Source organism: Protopterus annectens, chromosome 1.part0 (genome assembly GCF_019279795.1).
Source record: "Protopterus annectens isolate FY-2018-M chromosome 1.part0, PAN1.0, whole genome shotgun sequence".
NCBI classification, from domain to species: domain Eukaryota; kingdom Metazoa; phylum Chordata; order Ceratodontiformes; family Protopteridae; genus Protopterus; species Protopterus annectens.
This window is the reverse complement of record NC_056725.1, coordinates 1,510,524,731-1,510,544,985: the sequence shown is the minus strand read 5'-3', so window position 1 is coordinate 1,510,544,985 and position 20,255 is coordinate 1,510,524,731. Positions and strand designations below refer to the sequence as shown.

Here is a 20,255-nt window from a genome sequence, read left to right as displayed (position 1 = left end):
AAGTGAATTTGATTTGTTCATAGGTTCATAGGTTCATACTAGGCTATCTGCCCGAGGGCATTTACAAGCCTAGCCCATCGTTTTGTGGCTTACGCCACCCCTTTAGTATGGGGAACTATACCCATTATTTTGCTGTGCCTCTGTCGAGCAGTGACACTGAGGTAATCCCTGGGGTATATCTGCGATCTCCCATCCATTGGTCAAGATTTCTCTTGAACAAGGCCAGCGAGGTGCTCTGCCTCACATGTACCGGGATTTTGTTCCACAGCATAGGGAGTCTTTGGGTGATGAATCTATCCCTCCAGCACGTCCTATTAATAGCCGTGTCAAGGTTTAAGTCTCCGCCCTTGTGGCTCTGATGGATCTAGATTTTTGAGGTGAAGCATATTCATCAAATCTGGGTTTGACATGGCCTTGTATGTTAGGCAAAGGTCACCTCTGAGCAAGCGGTGGCGACTGAATAGAGCTGGAGTTCTTTCAGTCGGGCAGCATAGGACAGATTTTTGAGACCCTTTATCCTTTTGGTGAGGAACTTTTGTGGCCTCTCCAGCTGCTGCAAGTGTCGGGTCAGATACATTCCGAATGGGGCATTGTACTCAATCATTGGTCTGATGAGTGATGAGTAAAGGGAGACTATGACCTCCCTTGATCTAGATGAGAATCCCTTCATGATAAGGTGGGCAATGTAGAAGGTCTTCCTAACTACTTTAGCTACATGGGTGTCGAATGACAGACTACTATCAACCTGGGTCCCCAGGTCCCTGATAACTTCTTCTGTGCTCAGTGGATTGCCACCTATTTGGTAGCTAGGGGTAACCTTGTTTTTCCGAAGGGTATGACTATGCATTTTTGGCATTTAACTTTAGGCCGTGGCTCTGGCACCAGTTATCCGTTTCTGTGAGACCCTTCTGAAGGATATCTGTGTCAGATGTGTTTTCTACTATGGCCCAGTTTGCAGTCATCTGCAAACTTTGTCAGCCATAACCCTCCTGTGTTTGCTTGTACTTGGAAAAGTAGATGCCAAACAAGAGTGGGCCCAGGACTGAGCCCTGTGGGACACCACTTGTGACAGGCTTTGAGTCTGACATGGCGCCAGCAGCTCTGACCCTGTGGGTTCTGTCACTCAGCCAGTTTGCAACCCATCTTGTGATGTATGGGTTGACATTTAAGCTGATGAGTTTTTCAATGATACCCGAATGGGGTATTGTATCGAAGGCCTTAGCCAGATCGAGGTAGGCTGTATGGACTGCCTTTCCCTCATCAATGGCTTTGGTGACTGTTTGAAAAAGTCAACCAAGTTTAAAAGGCATGATCTGCCTTTGACAAAGCCAAACTGGGTTGGATCCAAAGTCTGCAAATTCCCTATGTCTTTATTTATGAGGTCCATTATGATCCTCTCCATGGCTTTGCAGATAAGGCTTGTCAAGCTAATGGGCGGTAATTTCCAGGGTCGGTGGAGGCACCGCCTTTGTGAAGTGGTACCACAGTTGCAGTGCGCCACTCCTGGGTGCGTATCCAGAGGTAAGACTTTGATTAAACAGCTGTCCTAGCTGTGGGTTTAATTCCTCATTGAGTTCATGGAGCACACAGCCGGGGACACCATCAGGTCCCATGGATGCTGTGTTTTTGCTTTGGAGAGAGCAGTTCTCACTTGGCTGGAGATGTTTGGGGGCTGCAATCATTTGGTATAGATATCTCTCCTTTTGGGGCCGAGGGGAGAAGTCTGCACTGAACCTGTCAGCCAGTATGTTGGCAATGTCTGTAGGATCAGTAATCTTCACATCATTTTGAACAAGCTCTGAGCATATCTGGGAGTTTCCTCCCAGGTTTCTAACATAGCTAAAGAAGGCCTTATGATTGTCTTTTGAGTCTTTAGCTATTTTTCTCTCGAAATTTGCTTTGGATGATTTTATGAGAGCTCTTAGTTTTTTACTTATAGTGATCAAGGGTGTCTTACCTTTTAAGGATTTTGCTCTATCTTGTAGTAGCTTCCTCCTTTTGTTGTAGAGTTTGTTTATGGCTGGGGTCCACCAGACTGGACGCTTGCCTTTGGTACAAAGAGTCTTTGTTTTGCTTGGGATTGCCTTATCCATGCAGTCCTGCAGGTGCTGGTAGAAGGCATTTGTAAGTGATTCAGCGGCTTGAGTACTGTTTTCCGCCGGCTCGGCGGCCTTAAAGGAGACCACACTAGTCTTTAGAAGTGTGAAGTCGGCTTTTGAGAAGTTCTTTACTGTGGTCTTTTTATTTCAGGTGGGGGTGGGATGAGGACCTCCAGCGAGATTAGTTTGTGGTCTGATCTCACCAGTGAGGGGTACACCTCCGGTGTTGAACATTGTGCTCCCATGTTCGTGATGATGAGATCAAGTATGTTATCTCCTCTTGTGGGGATGGTGACTAGTTGTTCCATGGCATTTGAGTTTATGAATTCCAGGAACTTTTGGGCTAGGGTGTTTGGGCTTGAGTAGTGTTCCCAGTCTATATTAGGGTAATTGAAGTCACCTAGTATGATGGTGTTTGGTGATACATTTATCCCTCTAGTGTTTTCAGGAAGGCCATGTGAGGTTCCTGAGTTTGTGAGGGTGGCCTGTAACATGCTACAATTTGCAGAGCAGTCTTGCCTATGGTTAATTGCACCTGGATGGTCTCCGATGCATCGTGCGTTGCCACCAGTCTTGAGGTGTGGGTGTCCTTGATGAATATGGATACCCCCTCCTTTCTTGGTATTGTCCAGATTTTGGGGCGCGAACGCATGATATGAGGTAAAACCTGATAGCGCTGGGGTGCTCTCAGGAGCCTTGAACCAGGTTTCTGTCACAGCACAGACATCGATGTTCTCCATACTGAGAAGGGCCTCGAGTGCGTGCATTTTGAGATTTAGACTTCTGGCATTGAGCAGCATTACCCTTAGTTTTTTTCCGTTTTTGTGTTCTAGGGTGGTAGGTTTAGAATTTGAGCCTTGCCTAAAAAAGGCACTATGGGGGTGGCAAGAGCCTTTGCCAATATCCGGAATCCCAGGGGTGACAGGTGCAAGCCGTCACCTGTTTTGGGATCTTTCCTGGTTTTGAACCTTTGTTTTGGGATCTTTCCTGGTTTTGAACCTTCATTATCATTATCTGTAAAACAATAGCTAGAGCAGACTGTGGCATGATAGAAGTTGCTCTAATAAATGCACTTCACAGTGAAACCCTCCTCTGAGCCTCTAAACATCCAGTAATCACTCTTCTAAGTCATATGAGTATTACTGTATACCATTAACTACTGTAAAGGAAAAAAAGTCGAATGAAAAAAAAAATGATATATTTAACACTTCTACTACTTTATGTATATCACAACTTCAAATCCTAATTTTACATTCATTTCATAAGTCATGACTGATTGGGTCAAAACTGGCAGATTTATAATAACGTACAAACACATGCAAAAATAAGTTATACAGTTCAGATGGCTTTGCCAATCAATATCAATATTTTTTAAATGTACTCTAAGGGCATATTTTCTTAAATGCTTTATGCATAAACATTTTTTCACAATAATATTTTATGGTAACATCAGAATAATCATCTGTTACCTATTCATTCAAAACATTGAATCTGTTCTAAGCTTCCATGTGTTGACACTGGTTTCCTTATATCTTGTTTAATTAAAACTTGGTGAAGATTTAACCACACAAAAAGTGATTGAACCTTCCACCCTATGAATCATTTTTAAAAAGTGTGTCTTGCAGAAGGGACAAGCCTTCCTGCACCGCACTTGTGGGGGAAAGCTCTCAACTCACATTCTAATCTCCATGGTTGCACAAAACAAAGAATGGAGACATCTCAAAAGAAAGGAATGATTGCTCTCTCACACACACACACACACACACACACACACACACACACACACACACACACACACACACACACACACCCTCTTACAAATAACAACAGCAGTGATCTCCTATGGAAACAGCAATTAAGGAGTTTACCTTCATCATTTTGAACTCTACCAGATGTAACTTCATCCAATTTAAGCAATGAGGTATACAGAAGCCATTAATTCACCCCAACTCCTAAATAAGTCAATCATTTGTTCAAAATGTTGAAATGTTGTTCATTGACACATTGCTCAAAACAGTAATATCAGCAACAAAGAAAAGCAAAAAATAATCAAGGAATAAAGTTGTGTCCCTGATTTTGAGCAAGGTTTGAGAACCTTATTCACCAAGAAAAGCAGTTTCAATTAGTTGCCATTACCACAACCGTGATCACAACCATGAGTATTATGTGGTCAAGTCCGTTAATTCACTTCTGACTTCTCTTTGTAGCATTAACTGCTGATTGCTGAATAAATTTCATTTCAATTCCCCCCCCTTTAAGTCTTAAAGTAAAACAAAGCATGATTGGCACAAGGAAATTACGTGGTTCTTCTACAGCTAAACAATTTAGTAGATTCACGTCATTTAGTCTCCTAGATTCTTTGTTAAAGAAACTAGGAGACTAAATGACGTGAATGTACTAAGTTTGAGTTTGCCTTTTCTCAGAATGCTTCCTTTTCTCCAATGTACATCAATTTCAAGAGTTCATATTTATAAGTTCAAGGGTGTGGGGGACTTGGCAAAGATAAGTTTAAAGGAGAAAAGCAATATCCGCTCTAATATAGTATGAAGACAAGATATGTTTTTCATTTGTTTTTGCGGTGGAGGGATTTTTGGTTCAATGAACTACTTACAGTTAAGTGAAAAGCTAGGAGAAAACCTGGATGATCGTCGCTTGTTAATCCATGGATGCAGCACACATATCTAAAGAAGTAGCTCAAGGAACATCCCACCTACCATTGCCCATAACTTCTTAGCAAGATTACTCTGACTTCTGGAACATGACTGGACTGTGGGAATCAGCTGACAAGGAACTAATCCTCACAGTTTAATCATGTTTCAAGAGACATTCTTGCAAGGCACAAGCAAAAATATAAGATGGGAAACAGCAACCTTTCTCAAATAAATAACAGCAGTCGAGCACCTTTCACTGCTACCTAAAACAAAACGAGGCACACTAATTCCGGAAGGAAAAACGGCCACATGAAGTCTGAAGAGAAGATAACTCACTTGATTAATAATCAAGTGAGTTATCTTTGGACTTCATTATGTGGCCATTTTTCATTTTGGAATTGGTATTAGTGTGCTTCGTTTTGTTTTAGGTTACTGTTTATTTACAGCAGGTGTATGAGTTGCAGCAAAAAAACAAAACAAAAATAAACTCAAGGGTACAGAGTTGATTCCAGCACCTACCTCAGTTTATGTATCTCATCTTCTTCTTTTCTCTGCTCTCTCTGACTATGGTGCAAGCCCTTAGCCAAGACAAAAAAATAAAGTTGTTTAACTTTTTCCAACGACAACGCCGGTATGATCCACCGAATCCAACGGTCCCAACCTCTAAACAAGACAAGTACTGTACTACTGTGCTAGTGCTACTGATTGTTTCTCGCTCTCTTTTTTGAGAAGAGAGTGAGAACCAATCAGTAGCAATCCAGCCATCCACGTCACGTACATGCCTGTGGACGTGGCAGTCCAAACTCCTTTCTAATTTACGGTGCAGTTAAACCGCATAGACTTCTGGGCATCCCACTGATGCTTTTTCTTTAATCTGGACTGCCTTTTACAGCAGTCAGATAGTACTAGATACGTTCGTTGTTAAAAAATAAAAAAAAAAAAAACCCGGAACTCGACGAGCATGCATAGTTCTAATTCCGGCGGACTTATCATACTGTTTTGTGTTCTTGTGTAGGTAACTTAAAACACGAAATAATGGAAATATATATATATATTTTTTTTATGGCAAGTGTCAACTTTTCCTGGGAGGTCTGCAGTCCTGCACAATAGATAGCACAAGCCACCACTGGTAACCATATGAAATGTTGGGACCTACACGGGCAGGTCCTAAACTACAGAATGACCAATAAAACACTTCTATATACCAAGTCCCAGATCATCATTTCTCATAATGTTCCCTTTTTCTGAGGTATGGTGATCTTGGAGTTGGTACATATAAGGTTAAGAGGTGTGCAGGGGACCATGTTTAAAGGGGAAGAACAATATTTAAGATTTGCTCATCTCCTGCAGTTTCAGTTTTTTTTTTTTTTGGTCTGTTAGCACTTGGTGTTACATGTGCTGACATTTCAATGTGGAGCCATTCAAAGGCTCTGGTTTGAAGTCTGTGGCATGTGAACTATAGGATGGCCAATAAAACACTTGTATATACCAAGTATATGACAATCTGGGGAACAACAAATAAAAATTAGCAATGTGCTTTGCTCCAGGTCGTTACCTCTCTAGCTCTCTATTTTTTAGCAAAGCTGAATGAGTTATTTTATGGTACACAAGCACTGCTGTATAAGGCAGCAGTGGGTCTGTTAGTAGTGAAGCAAAGTACTGAAAGGCTGTGAACAAGTGTGTGTGTGTGTGTGTGTGTGTGTGTGTGTGTGTGTGTGTGTGTGTGTGTGTGTGTGTGTGTGTGTGTGTGTGTGTGTATGAGTACTTGTGTGTGCATGTGTGGATGTGCGCAAGCATGTGAGTGTGTTTTTGTTCACTTGAGTATGTGTGCATATGTGTGACTGCATATGCATTTGTGCTTCTGCTTGTCTGACTCTGTGTGCATGTGTGAACTAAAACATGTATGTGAGTGCATATAGATGTGTATGTATGTGTAAAGGGGCATAACTGTAACTGTATTGATGCGCATGATTTTCTGTGCATGTATGTGAGTAGTCAGTGCCTGTGTGTCAGTGTATGTATGTCAGAATGTGTATGCATGTGCGTTTGTATGTATGAATGCATGTTTAACTGTTGTGAATGACTGTGTGTGGACGTATGTGCACTTGTGTGAGTGTGTGCATGCATGTGAATGTTTGTACATTTGTGTGAGTATGCGTGCATGCACATGTATGTGTGTGTATGTGTGTGTAAGGGCATGACTGTATCGATATATGTATTTGTATTTGTGAGTAGTCCGGTACCTGTTTGACTGTGTATGTATGCCAGAATGTGTTTTTTGTGTGTATGTGTGTGTGTGTGTGTGTGTGTGTGTGTGTGTGTGTGTGTGTGTGTGTGTGTGTGTGTGTGTGTGTGTGTAGGTGCCTGTACAGCAGCACTGTGTGGGTTGGTAAAGAGACATTTAACATTACTGTTCTAACTAAACTAAGTGTTCATTTCAGGGCACATGTGGATGAGGTACCAATGAGATTTTGCACCATGAGATTTTTGCATCCCTCTGAATCACTAGTTCGCACCCGAGTGCCACTAGAACAACAACTACCGAGATAACTTCTCTGAATACCCTCCTTAGTCTGTTCTCTGCTCTTGCCCAAGGACTGGAAGACAGCTATTGCAGTAACCTTCACAAAAGTCAACCTACTAGTAACCCATGTGAATTGTAGAACAACTAGCCTTACCAGCATCATTTGTAACAGGTGGAACATATTGTAATGGAGCTCATAATCAGTGGTATTGGCAGCTTACAAACCCCTAAGCCTAAACAATCAGGCTTTGTGAAAGTTCAGCCCTTCCAACTAAATCTGATAGACTTCTTTGAGAAATTTATTGAAGCACTGGATGACATCAAATCAGTATACACTGCGTACCCGGAGTTAGAGAAAGCTTTTACCACTGTTTTATACTCCAGCATTATTGAGAAACTGATCCCATTACATGTTAACTGTCATGAAAATCATTGGTTAGTAAAGTGGCTTTCAGACAGAACCCATATAGTCAGGGTTGGTTGCACGCTGTTTTGGAAAGGTAGGTTACTAGAGGCATTCAGCAAGGTTCTGTTTTTGACCCATTGTTTATCAGAATATTCTTCAATGACATCTAGGCTAATGTCAAGGTTCTCTGGCTGACTGTTTTTACAGATGACTGCAAACTCACAGCTATCATCAGCCCATCAGATGACATCCACATCTTAAAGGGCTTATTCCACACAAACGCCTGCATCCAGGACCAATGTTTTAAACTTGAAGCAAAGAAATGGAGTACTGTTTTCTTTAGGAGCAAGAGCACCTGTGCATCTCTTCATAAATGATACCCTGTCAAATAGATACTGTCGTAACAGATTTAGGTATTTTGTGGACAACAACCTCTCTTCTGATCAATATTTATCAAGTGTCTTTAGGTAATCCTTCTTCCTGTTGCACTAATAACTAAAGGAATATCCTCCAGGTAGGGGGAAATTATTTTCCCATATGACAACTCCTTTAGTATGTACCCCTACAGGACTCTTTCTGAACTAGAAAAGTCACAAGGCATCCTTACAAAGAAAAGCTCAGGTATGAGCTTCATAATCCACACAGAATAATGAAAACCCTGTCACTCTGCAGTGTCTCCTACTGACTTCTATGTGGCAATCTCTGATTAACTTACTTAGACTGTAGATGACCCCATTCTGCTTGATCTTTTAACCATTCATAAAACAAGTAGCATCATCAATACTTACTGTAGGGATCTAAATTTACTTAATAATATTAACGGATCCTGTTGGTGGAATAGAGTCCTTACTCATGGAATAAGCACTTTCTCCATATTAAAAAAATAGTTCCTTATTTCTCTTTACATCCAGACTGGGCAATTGTGGATGAGGATTTGTAAACTCATCCCTGGTATAGCTCCAAAGACCTTATAAATAGTGGAAACAAGTAGAAGAATTTGCAGTGACTAAGCTTCTAGTGGTTTACTCAACCGATAGTCTGTTATACTCCCGTCACCCCATGAATCTATAAGAAAGATGCAGCTTAAAATAACAGTTTCAGATAAAGTCTAGATCCTGTCAATGATTTTTGTAATGGATGTTTCTTATGTCATACCCTTTATTGAGCATGTGCCTGTCGCACACTGTATTTTATAGTGGTTGTAGGGTCTTGAAAGTTGAAAAGCAGTTGTTTTGAGTATGTTAGATTGTGGACTTATTACAGGTCACTATCTGAATTGTTTGTTTGTTTGTGTCTTTCAGCTTTTCCTGGTTAGGGGTCGACACAGCGGAACTGCGGTCTGCTAATGATTGGCAGTAGAGTTTTACGTGCTGGCTTGCCAGGCCTAACGCATAACCCTCAACGAAGGAACGCCCATTCACGCATGTCGCCACACAGAAGACGCTCTAACTGAGAATCAAAGGGCAACATCTAACTGTGAGGCGACAACGCTACCGCAGCACCGGTCACTATCTGAATAACAAGACAAAATGTCCAAAACACTATTTTTTATCCTTAACAATCTTTTCATGTCTGTCCAAAAAAACGTAATTTGATCAAGAAGAAATTTGCAGTCTAAAAAAAGATTATTCTTTGTCTTGCTGGATATTGGTGGCAAGTGGAGTATCTTGTTAAGGTTTTATATATAAATATATGTTTTATGCTCCCCCGAGCACCTACCTGATGGATTCTCTATCTTCATCCACTCAGACCATTTGTACCATTGAGATGGGGCTGGGCATGTCTGGGTTAGATGTGAGCCCTGTAGCCATTTTATTCTTACCTAGCACTCTCAGTCAGCCCATATGTCTCATGGCAAAAGTCTGGTGCTAGGAATGACAGGTTTGCTCATCTTATAGGGTTATCTAGAGGGAAAGAAAACATGCAGGTATAATCCCCATTTCTGTGACTATTATCAGCTGTTCTATAGCTGTCATCCTAGAGGAATTCCACTCAGTCTGCCGTGAGAATGCACATGACAGTGTATACCATCTAGGCCCATACTCTACTGAGTGTAACACTTAATGTTGCTAACCTGTTGTAAGCTAGAGCTGCCTCCTTTTCTCCACCTAAGATTGGTGAGTTAGTAATGGTCACACACTCCCATACTCCCCTGCCGCCAACTACAGGCACCAGAGTTGCTTGAACTTGAATCACCAACATCATAATTAGAACTTTAGCTCTCTGTGCAATGGAGCTGGCTACATGGTCTGTAAATAGTATGATAAGAAATGTTTCTGGGCTATTTGATGTCTATCTAAGCCTTTTTTACTGTCAAAAACTAGGCTTTAGTGAGCATTGAATAGCCATCAAGAGACAGTAGATAAGACAATGATTTTCTGTTTTTGACTGTAATTGCCATGTTTAGTATTGGTAGATCAGATAGTTCCCAAATAGTTAAAATAATTTATCTCTATGTATTTTTTTTTTTGTTCACATGTATGAAGACCAGCAAATCTCCCCAAATGAACCAGAACCTGTTAATTTCCCCATAAAGGCTATCCCCAGCATGTGGCAGACAACAAAATATGTCTGAGTTGGGGTGATAATAAATGTCACCTCATACCTGAATGCTCCTGCTTTATACTACTTAAAACTATGTTTGGGGTGATAATAAATGTCTCCTCATATCTGAATGATCCTGCTTTATAATACTTAAAACTATGTTTGCTAAAAAAGGAAATACGGCAGGGTTAAAGGTCATCTATGTCACAGTCATCATTCACGCTTTCAGTGGGTTTTTTTTGCATTCTTTGAATTTAATACTGCTGAATTAATTTAGGTCTTCCTTAAAACTTTCCAGAGCAGCAGACCTCTGGACACTATCTTTGTAAAGTCTGTATGTACTCCTTTCATCTGCATGCTTTTTCTCTAATACTTCAGTTTCTCCCCCACCTACCCAAAACACACAGGTTGATTGGCTTATCTGAACTAGCCATGTATACTGCATTCATCCTTGTAGCCAGGTAATGGTTAGAAAAGGTCCAAGAGAGACTAGTTCACTTAACCAGTTATCAAATGAATACATTTAAATAAAGAGTACCTTCTTTGACTACTTTCTGTATACCACTTGTAATCTACCTTTGGTGTAAAACTGATTAGATAGAAAGAGAGTAAACAGAACCAAAGAGTTTAATAATAGACAAGAGTTGCTTGGCAAACATAGCTAGCCCATAGTCCTGTCATCTGGATAAGTTACAAGGAAATGGACATGCTTCATGTCAACCAGTTTCTCTAAATGTTTCTCTTGCTACAGTTTTATGCTTACTTGTACCCCACAATAATTCCTCTCCGTTACATACTTAGATTATTTCTGTCCTTGGATACTTATCTTCCTTTCACATTAAGCACATTTCTATCTTTCTTTTTTCATTTTTTTTTCACAGAAATGTCTCTCTGTTACCTACTTAGATTATGTACGTCCTTGTATGCTTACCTTCCTTTCACCATACATACATTTTTCTTATTTTTTTTCACAGAAATAATTATTAAAATCTGCCTAAACATGAAACGTATTATTTATTTGTAATGTGTTAACCAAGTAAGAGGGCAGGTTAGAAAATAACTTTTCAGCAGTGACACAGGACTATAGACATCAAATGTATACAGAACATAAACAAGAACTAGTGCAACATCATGGCTGTCAACAGTTGATAGCCACTGTGACACTGTGGCTGTAAACAGTTAATAGCCTGTGGAACACCGTGAAAATGAGGAGCTGATCAGAACAGTATGCACAAGATGGACTATAGTATGTGTTTTTGAACATTTACTTAATCTGAGGGAAAATTTTATAATTACCTCTTTTATTGTATGACCAAATGTTGCATGAAATATTATACAGTACTCATACCTCTCAAACTCTTACTGCAAGAAATCTGGACAAATCCTGACAAAAAGGGGTAACAAAGATCTAAAAATAGGGACACTTTTTAAATATTGCTCTTATAAACTTAGAAAATTGCTAGAATAACAACATTTATGTTACAATACTTTTTCTGAAGAGTATGAAGTCTGAAACTCAAATGATTGTCATTACTTATTGACTTTAATCCTTAAATCATCCCATGATTTGTCAAAAACATATTTTTTATTAGGAACAGACCAAAAATATGAGGCAAAAATCTGGACATTCTGCGAAAATCTGTACAGTTGAGAGGTATGATTACTTGAATCAAAATGTATGCAGTGGCTTTATGACACAATTTGCTCTTCTGTTTAGTACAACAAAATACATACTTTTATATTTAACAATTGCAAAATCAAATATCTGTTTACTGCGGAACCTACTACCTTGTTAGACATCAAACTATTCCTTCCTCTGAGCACGTTTTAGTCTTTCGCAGTTCTTACAGTATTCTCTTTCTAATTATGTATTCTCATTTTACAAAGTACAATTTGCTTACAGGAATGTCATTTTTTACTGACTTCCCTTCTGATTATGTAGTATAAATTAACCTGCAAATACATACTTGATCTGATAAGTTTGCTACACTTGCTATCTAATGCAGTTTGAACATTTAGTGATAGCGTTATCTCTTAGCCAAGGTCAAAGATGTTGCATAGTGTAGATACTAAAATTGCTTTGTAGGAACCTTTACCACTTTCAAACATCCCCCGTGATTTTTCTTTCTGAATTACTTGTCAGTTCTTATTCATCCATTTTAGTATCATTGTCATTTGATAATGCATTTCATTTGAAGAGATATTTGTATAGGTGACCTAGTATTATCTGTATAAAATATATTTATCTGTGTAGATATGTATAACTGCCATCCACTCATCTAATGGAGACATCAGGGTTTTCTCTCACTGGCTAAGAACTGCAGCCTTCAGACCTCATATAGGTTTGATTCAGAACCCCTTTCATACAACGCTAACTGATAACAAATGGGTTTACAAGTGACTTGCTTACCTTTCAACCTCCAAAATCATAGCAGTTGCCTTTAAAAATCATAGCAGAGGGTCAGAAAGAGGATCACTTTCTTATTTATTAGAATAGATGATTGTTATGTATTAGACTCTATATGGTTACCGATAGTAAATATTTGTATAGGCTTAGTTTATGTACTCATAAATAAGTTTGACTTGATGAAAACATAATAAATCTAAGAGGAGCAAGGCTAACTCTGAGAGCCAAAATTATAGTACTATGCCTAAATCATAGCAGTTGAATGGTATGGTGACTTGCTCAAAAGAAAAGGCCATTCAGGGTGGCTTTCCTGGAAATTGTGGCGTCCTGGTTTATAATGCAATACTTTTAGCTCAGGAGCAGTCATAATTTATAGTTAATATAACATTATTCTCTAAAGCAACAGTATAAAAGAAGATAAAGGACAAACTTCATTGCTAGCACAATATTATTCTGCCTAGCAAATGTACATATCACCATCCTGGTGCAGCTTACAGTATAAATCACATATTTTCTCAAACATTTTGTCATCAACAGATGATAAGATTAGAATGCCTAGATTTTGACCTTCTCAGTTGTGGTACATTTACTTGTGTACCCAAGTCAGTTTCAACCATTTTGTAATGTTAAAAGAGATGAAGGAATGCATTTTGCCAAAATGTCTTGTTTCTGCTTGGTTTTGAGCTTTACAGTAATCGAGTGCTGACTGACAATAACCAGTATGTAGGTAAACCAGTGTAGCTTCACATCCGGGCTCATAGGATGCACAGAATACCCATCCCGATGGACAACAAGTGTGTGTAGCTTTGGGAATACTGGCTACAAGGACATTTTAGCAATCAATGGGGGCTGGGGGGGGGCATGGTCTACATATCACAGGCATCTGTTCAAGGATTCTACACCAGTTTTTCTCCAGGTTGCAGTGCATCAATCACTGCTGTGTCCTCTGCTAGGCTCTACAAGTGCAGTTTGATTTTAACTGCTACAGATCCTATCACAGTGAATTGCACAAACACGTCTATAAGACAGCACATTTATAGAGCACATCTTTTTATTCTTTTTAAATATATGTAAAGAATTATCCATCTACCACAATTCAAGAGGTGGTTAATCTGAATAATAAAATGCAGTTGCTACCTACATTGTCTGACCACAACAGTTTAGATAAACTGATTGAAAAACAACATGCAGTTGCTGTTTAGATTGTCTGAATACCACAGTTTTAAAAATAATTACATGACGACACTAGCCATATGGATACAGTCTTATTCACATCCTTCCTTTAGCTAAAATAGTAACTGATGGTGAGTGGATATCTTATTCTAAACTCCTAAAAATTGAATTAAAAATATACTGACCGACATGATGGCTTGGCAGTGATGAAAGTCCTCGTTTAGACAGCAGAAAGGCAGAACTAACAAGACACATGGGTGTTTTATAGCCTCCAGCAATATTTATCTGATAACCTTTGTATATTCTGTAGTTACTGATTCATCCTATACAAAGGACTAGTGCTTTTAAATGACGACATTCCACAATTGTCTTCATTAATGTGTGACAAATTTATGAATGCTGACTCTAAACATTGTACAATGGCTGCAGAATCACTAAGTGCTTCCTTTAAGTTCTAGAAAGTGTCACATTGTCATGTACAGTGCTTAATGGGCAAGTATTTTTATGTTCAGTAAATACAGACGAATAAACTAAGCTTTAATCAGACTAGCAAAATATTTTTTCTGCAGAACTCTGAGATTTGCAGCAAACATTTCTTCTGTTACAGACATTATTCTCTGCTAAGAGTAAATCTTACATAACAATATAAGCAATCACACACTGTCAGCTGTTAGTCTCACGTATAATCTTGTTAGTTTAATTTAAGTCAGTATGTGGGCTTGATTTTCTTGCAGTTCAGTCATTAGTTATTCAAACAATGCTCCTTCCTTTTCGGTGGTTAATTTTACAATCACCCTGGCAGTACATTACTGGTGAAAAACTGTTAGCATAAACAAGAAATACTCAATTTTATATACTTAGTATAGCAGATTTTTTTTATTAAACGGGTTAGGACACACTTAGGAGTTATATATTCTGATGCGTATGTCACTATCCACATGGCTGCCCTTTCCAGGGATAATAATAGGAATGAACCCATAGCACACAGAGAGGATTTAAAACTGTGAGCATGAACAGCACAATGTGTTATTGATGGTTCCAATATGAACACCCTGCCTGCATCTGTTACCATGGCTTCCCACAGTACCCTCAAAACTGGTCAGAGGTTTGGAACTGGGTTTACTATGGGGCCTAAACCATGTCCTTGTCCTCCCTTGATGGGCTTCTCCACGAAAAATAGAAGATGTCCTCTCTCACAAATGATGATGGCCATAATGGTCAGCCACACAGGGATGTCTGCAGCACATAGACTCCACATGCAGGCTTTCATCTCTGATACATAAATGGCTATGCCATCTCAGAGATCATCACACAGACCACATGCACCATCAATAAGCTGTGCTAAGCCTGCACTGGTATTTGCTTGACCCTTTATGATGACTCTGCATATACACTATATGGTGGCCATGGAGGCCCTCAGCTCAGGTGGAGTTGGGCAGTTTCCATGGCATTGCCAGCCACCAGTACACCAACTCTGATCGCCATCCCCATTCTCACTGGGGCTTGCAACAACTGATAATGTCTTTATGGCAGGGGAAAAGCAAACATCCATGTGCTGATCTGTCAGCCACCTCCTGTCCTTCAATGGTACAAGCACAGGAGCAGTGTATGAGGAAGGGAAAGGGGCTATATCTGTGATATTGCCCAAATCTAACATTGCCACTGTGACCTCAGACTATGCTAGGGTGTGGTAGCAATTGTGAAAAATTGAAAGGCTGCCAGCCCAGCTAGATAAAATTTTGTAGATAATTCTATGTCATTGTAAATATTAATATAATCCACAGGCTGTTTTACAAATGTAAGAAAACTAAATGTAAGAAAAACTGTGTTATATGTTCTGAACTTCAAAAATGTAACCACAGTGCACCCTGCTGGAAGAAAGCTGATAAAGTAAAGCATTTTATGACTGATCTTAAAGTTTGGAGACAGGATGTCTGGATAAAGAAATTCCTTCTATTGTTTTGAGACCAGAGTTAATTGCAAGGTTTGACATGTATAATGTCTTTTATTGCTGTGGCTTCCTGTCCATTTGTAAGTTTACTAAGAAAACTAAGAAATGTAAATTTAGAGTTTCTGGTAGCCTATGAACCAGAGAAGTGTCAAGGATGATGTACTCTAAAATGAGTCACAATTGATGTATTAGCAATTTAAGAGATCACAGAGAGAAACAGACAGCATTTTGCATTGGTCTTCAGAACTGACAACATCACCAGCACTTGCTCTGTATATCCGTAGGATCTTAGACTTTAGTATTTCTCTTAGAAATAGATAGAAAATAGTAAGATTAGACTAGCTGTTTTCTATATTTATGTCAGACTATCCTACATCATTGTTTTAAAGTTCATGTGTCTGAACTCTTGACAAGCACTGTGCCGAATTGAGGAGATTTGTCTTGTGTTTTTATTATTTATTATTAAATGTTTTTAAACCTCCTTTCAACTGTAGCTGTTTTGTGTAGAGATAATTTAAGCTCTAGAGTACTTGCATGTACTCTCCAGAGACATCAACCTCATTACTACAATCAACAGGACAACCTGGAGGGAAAGGTTCATAACCCAGACACTGCCCATGCTATGGAATAGACTTCCCATACATGTCAAACAGAGCACCTCTTCAAGAGAAATCTTGATGAGTGGATGGGAAATAGAGAATTCACCCCGGGATGACTCCAGTGGCTCTACTTGACAGAGGCACTGGGAACTAAGGTTGGGTGGCATGATGCCAGGATAATCCTATAGGCTAGGCTTGTAAAGGCTCCATGGCCATTAGCCTAGTACACACCTATGAACCCAAGAACCTATGTATTTAGTGATACTGTACTAAGTCACTCCAATAGCCTTAAAGGTTCTGGCCACACTTACTAATTGGATGACAGTATTATTACACAGCAAAATTGGTCACCCTTTGGGAAGGACCTTATAGTAGCTGATAAGTAGGGGTTCTGGTGGCAGTGGATTACTACCTTATAGCCTGGGCAGAAGGGGCATACCTAGTGAACCTGTGCCAGCCTTCCTCAGGAGTGTCTGCGTGTTTGTATATAAATCATATCTCAAAGTTTGTGTGTGTGTCAGTTACTTGGGCAGGGACATGAAGCACTGGTTGGACAGAGGGAGTACTGAGAAGACTTGGCTCTGGAACCCTGGCTACGGACTCCACTGTATAGCTGTGCCAGTGGGAAGTCTTACTGGGGATCTGGAGAGAAAGGGAGAAACCAGCCCAAGACTGACTGTGATCTCTGTGTACTCTTAAAGGAAATTGTACTTTACTGTGTGTACTTGTTATCCTTCCCAATGTACACGTCCCTCACTGGAGCTAGTAGTGAGGATTGAGGCTCCTTGATTACTGGCCAATGCACGGGCATCACAGCTATCATCATCTGGCTCAAACAGGTCCTGACTGGTACCCAGTATCATGCATACCAATGTCCAGAGTGGAGGACTCAGACACCAAAGCACAGTATATTAATGTACCCTTCTCAAACAGCCACAATTCAATGATGCTCCACAGATAAAACAGAATGGCATGCAAAATATATAGTTAACTTACTTTATGTGGCTTGGTATTGTTGCTGTAGTCCTGAAGTGCCTGCAATAACAAAGTAGCAATGCTTATTACTTATATGGGTCTGAGTCATGCAGATTGTATGACATGTCCCACATATTAGGTGATACCCACCTGGGGCATTGCCAACTGACAACAGTGGGTCTTGGTGAAGTTCTGTACCCAGGCTGAGTCCTCCCACTCTGAATGAGTAACCATTCATGTCCTTCTTACAGAGATGTCAGGGACTCCTCTATGTCAATTAAGGGTGAATCTGTCAGTGGACCCCCACCTGTGGCCCTTTACTTCTCTGCCATGTGGATTACTTTGTTGCAGGCATGTCCAATAATGTCTGTAGACATACTTTGTACCTGGTCATACATCCAGTTGTTGTCACTTATGACAGTCAGATGCTCAACAAGATCCTGCCAGACATGCTTCCAAATGACATGTTTTCTCTTATTGGTTTACAGCATTCACCAACCATCTTCATGTATGCCCTACAGGAGAGTGTTATTTTCTGCCTGGAAGAACTTCTCTTTTCTCCTTCTCTCTTTGTCAGGCATGTGTACCTGTAACTAGAAAGGTATAAACTTGTAATATGTTGGCATGTTTAACCCTCCCACCCAGATCTGAACACCACACAAAATAGTAGTTATACTATGAATCATGTCACTTCGCGTCCACAAAGAGTCTGCCTGTTTTGTCGCATGCCATTTAGCAGCAGTAAGTATGATATTGTTTGTACTGTATATTGTCTAGACACACACAGCAGCAATACTCTGCAAAAATACAGTGTTATCTGGATCATATCATGTGATCTGTGTGTCTAGATCCCACAACAGCACACATACTGCCTCCATCACAGTTGTGAATGGCTACTATCTGACTCCAGAAGTAGTGAGGTGCTACAGTCCAGAACAGTCAATTGACTGCCACTGTAACTTACCCATCCTGCCAGTGCCATACACTGTGAATGTCAGCCAAAGTACATTTGTTTTATGACCTTTAAACACTGATGTGTGACTGTCCTCAGTAGATGTGCAACACAACAGGCCATCCATGAACAAGTCAGCGCTACCACTAGTATGACCCACCTATGGCTTCTTACACATGTTTGTATGAAGACCCCCCCTACTCTCCTCACTCAGGCTCATAGCACCACATTATGGAGGTATTACAAAGAAGTATATAACTGCATCACAGACGTTATGGTTAACTTATCCAGAAGAGTACTTGAAACAGAAAAGGAATGGCTTTGCCTTAACCCTTATGGAGTAATACTAGGCTAACATGGTTAGGTAATGGTATTTAGTGGCCCTCCCACTACCAACATTCACTCACTGTCTCTCCAAGTTACTCTCTAAAATAGGAGGTGATTGGAAAAGGATAATGGACTCAACATTGACAGTGGTCACATCACAGTGACATGTAGAGCACATGGTCCATTGCAGGCACGCTCCTGGTGACACAGGTTAAAATACTCCCACCTTCCAACAACAGCTAGTGATACTGCATGCCCTGCCACTCATCAGACAGATATCATTCATACAAAAAATCCTCTTTACAGGCATACCTCCCTATTCTGGAACATTGCATGATATGAGGGAAACATAAGGAAATTATTTACCATCATACAGTATACTTAACAACAAAAGGAAGTGAACATTATGACACCAACAGTGCCTGGCCTAACTTTAGAACCTATGTGCCCCACTTTCTACAATGTGACACAAACAGTTACTGGCCTAATTGTAGGGCTTAGGTGTCCCACTCTCTATGATGTGACACACGCAGTCCCTGACCTAATTGTAGGGCCTATGTGTCCCACATTCTACAATGTGACACACACAGTCACTGGCCTAACTGTAGAGCCTATGTGTCCTACTCTCTATGATGTGACACACACAATCTCTGGCCTAATTGTAGGGCCTATGTGTCCCACTTCCTACAATGTGACACACACAGTCCCTGGCCTAACTGTAGGACCTATATGTCCCACTTCCTACAATGTGACACACACAGTACCTGGCCTAACTGTAGGGCCTATGTGCCCCACTTCCTATAATACTCCTTAAACTTCCTATTGTGACACTAAAATTTATAAATGACAGCAGCTGCACATCTCATATCATTTAATGCACCCCAGTCTCTATATCTACCACAACAAGGCAGCAGTCAGTTTTCAAATCAACCTCCATCCCTCAAGGAAAGAATATATGTAATTCAGCAGACACCATATATATACAGTTGATGTATAAAGGCAGTAACATAACATTTGCAGGTAGTATCACCCTTTCACATAATGCACTTGTAATATTAATGTAAGCTCAAAAGTGGAACCTTAATCCAGTAAGGCTCACTCTATGATTCTCTGATGAATGAATTGACTTCGAAGGTGAGATGAGCACAGGTGCACACTAAAGGCTGCAGATGCCTTTATCACACAATTTCTAGGCCCTTAGCATGCTAATTATACTAAGAAGACAATTTAAAATGAATGTTTCTCAGTCTCACTTTTATCACAATGCCCACTTGACCAAGGCTGCTCTACAAGTCTTCCCAGATCACGCACTCACGTGAGTACCCGTGAAGCACACTCCATGTGCATGGGTGGGCCAGTGACCTCAGGGGGCATGTGGGTAAATGTACTTTTTATTATGGTCCATACAGGAAGTAAAGTGAAGAACTAGAAATAAATGCTGTTATTGTGCTGCTGTGATACTCCTGATATGGTGCTGTTCACAACCTAACAGCATCCTGCCACAGCTTGGAAATATGTGCTGTAATATGGTGACACTATGACATATCTGTGCATCATATGTTGGCAGCAGAAATATGATTTTATATGAATATGTTATCATATTTCTCCGGACTGTTACCTGTTAAGAGACTATGGCCTCAGAAGATA

At 40.1% G+C, this 20,255-nt stretch overlaps 1 protein-coding gene across 1 annotated transcript in view; it reads right to left on the bottom strand.

Annotated features, from left to right (window-relative positions):
- LOC122801785 (galectin-2-like) overlaps window positions 1-14,247 on the bottom strand; it is a 122,157-nt gene extending 107,910 nt beyond the window's left edge. The window contains exon 1 of the mRNA XM_044071380.1: window positions 13,990-14,247. Within this exon, the coding sequence (XP_043927315.1) occupies window positions 13,990-13,995 (6 nt within the window). The 5' untranslated portion in view covers window positions 13,996-14,247. The remainder of the gene's footprint in view (window positions 1-13,989) is intronic.
- Between the last annotated feature and the right edge of the window lie 6,008 nt (window positions 14,248-20,255).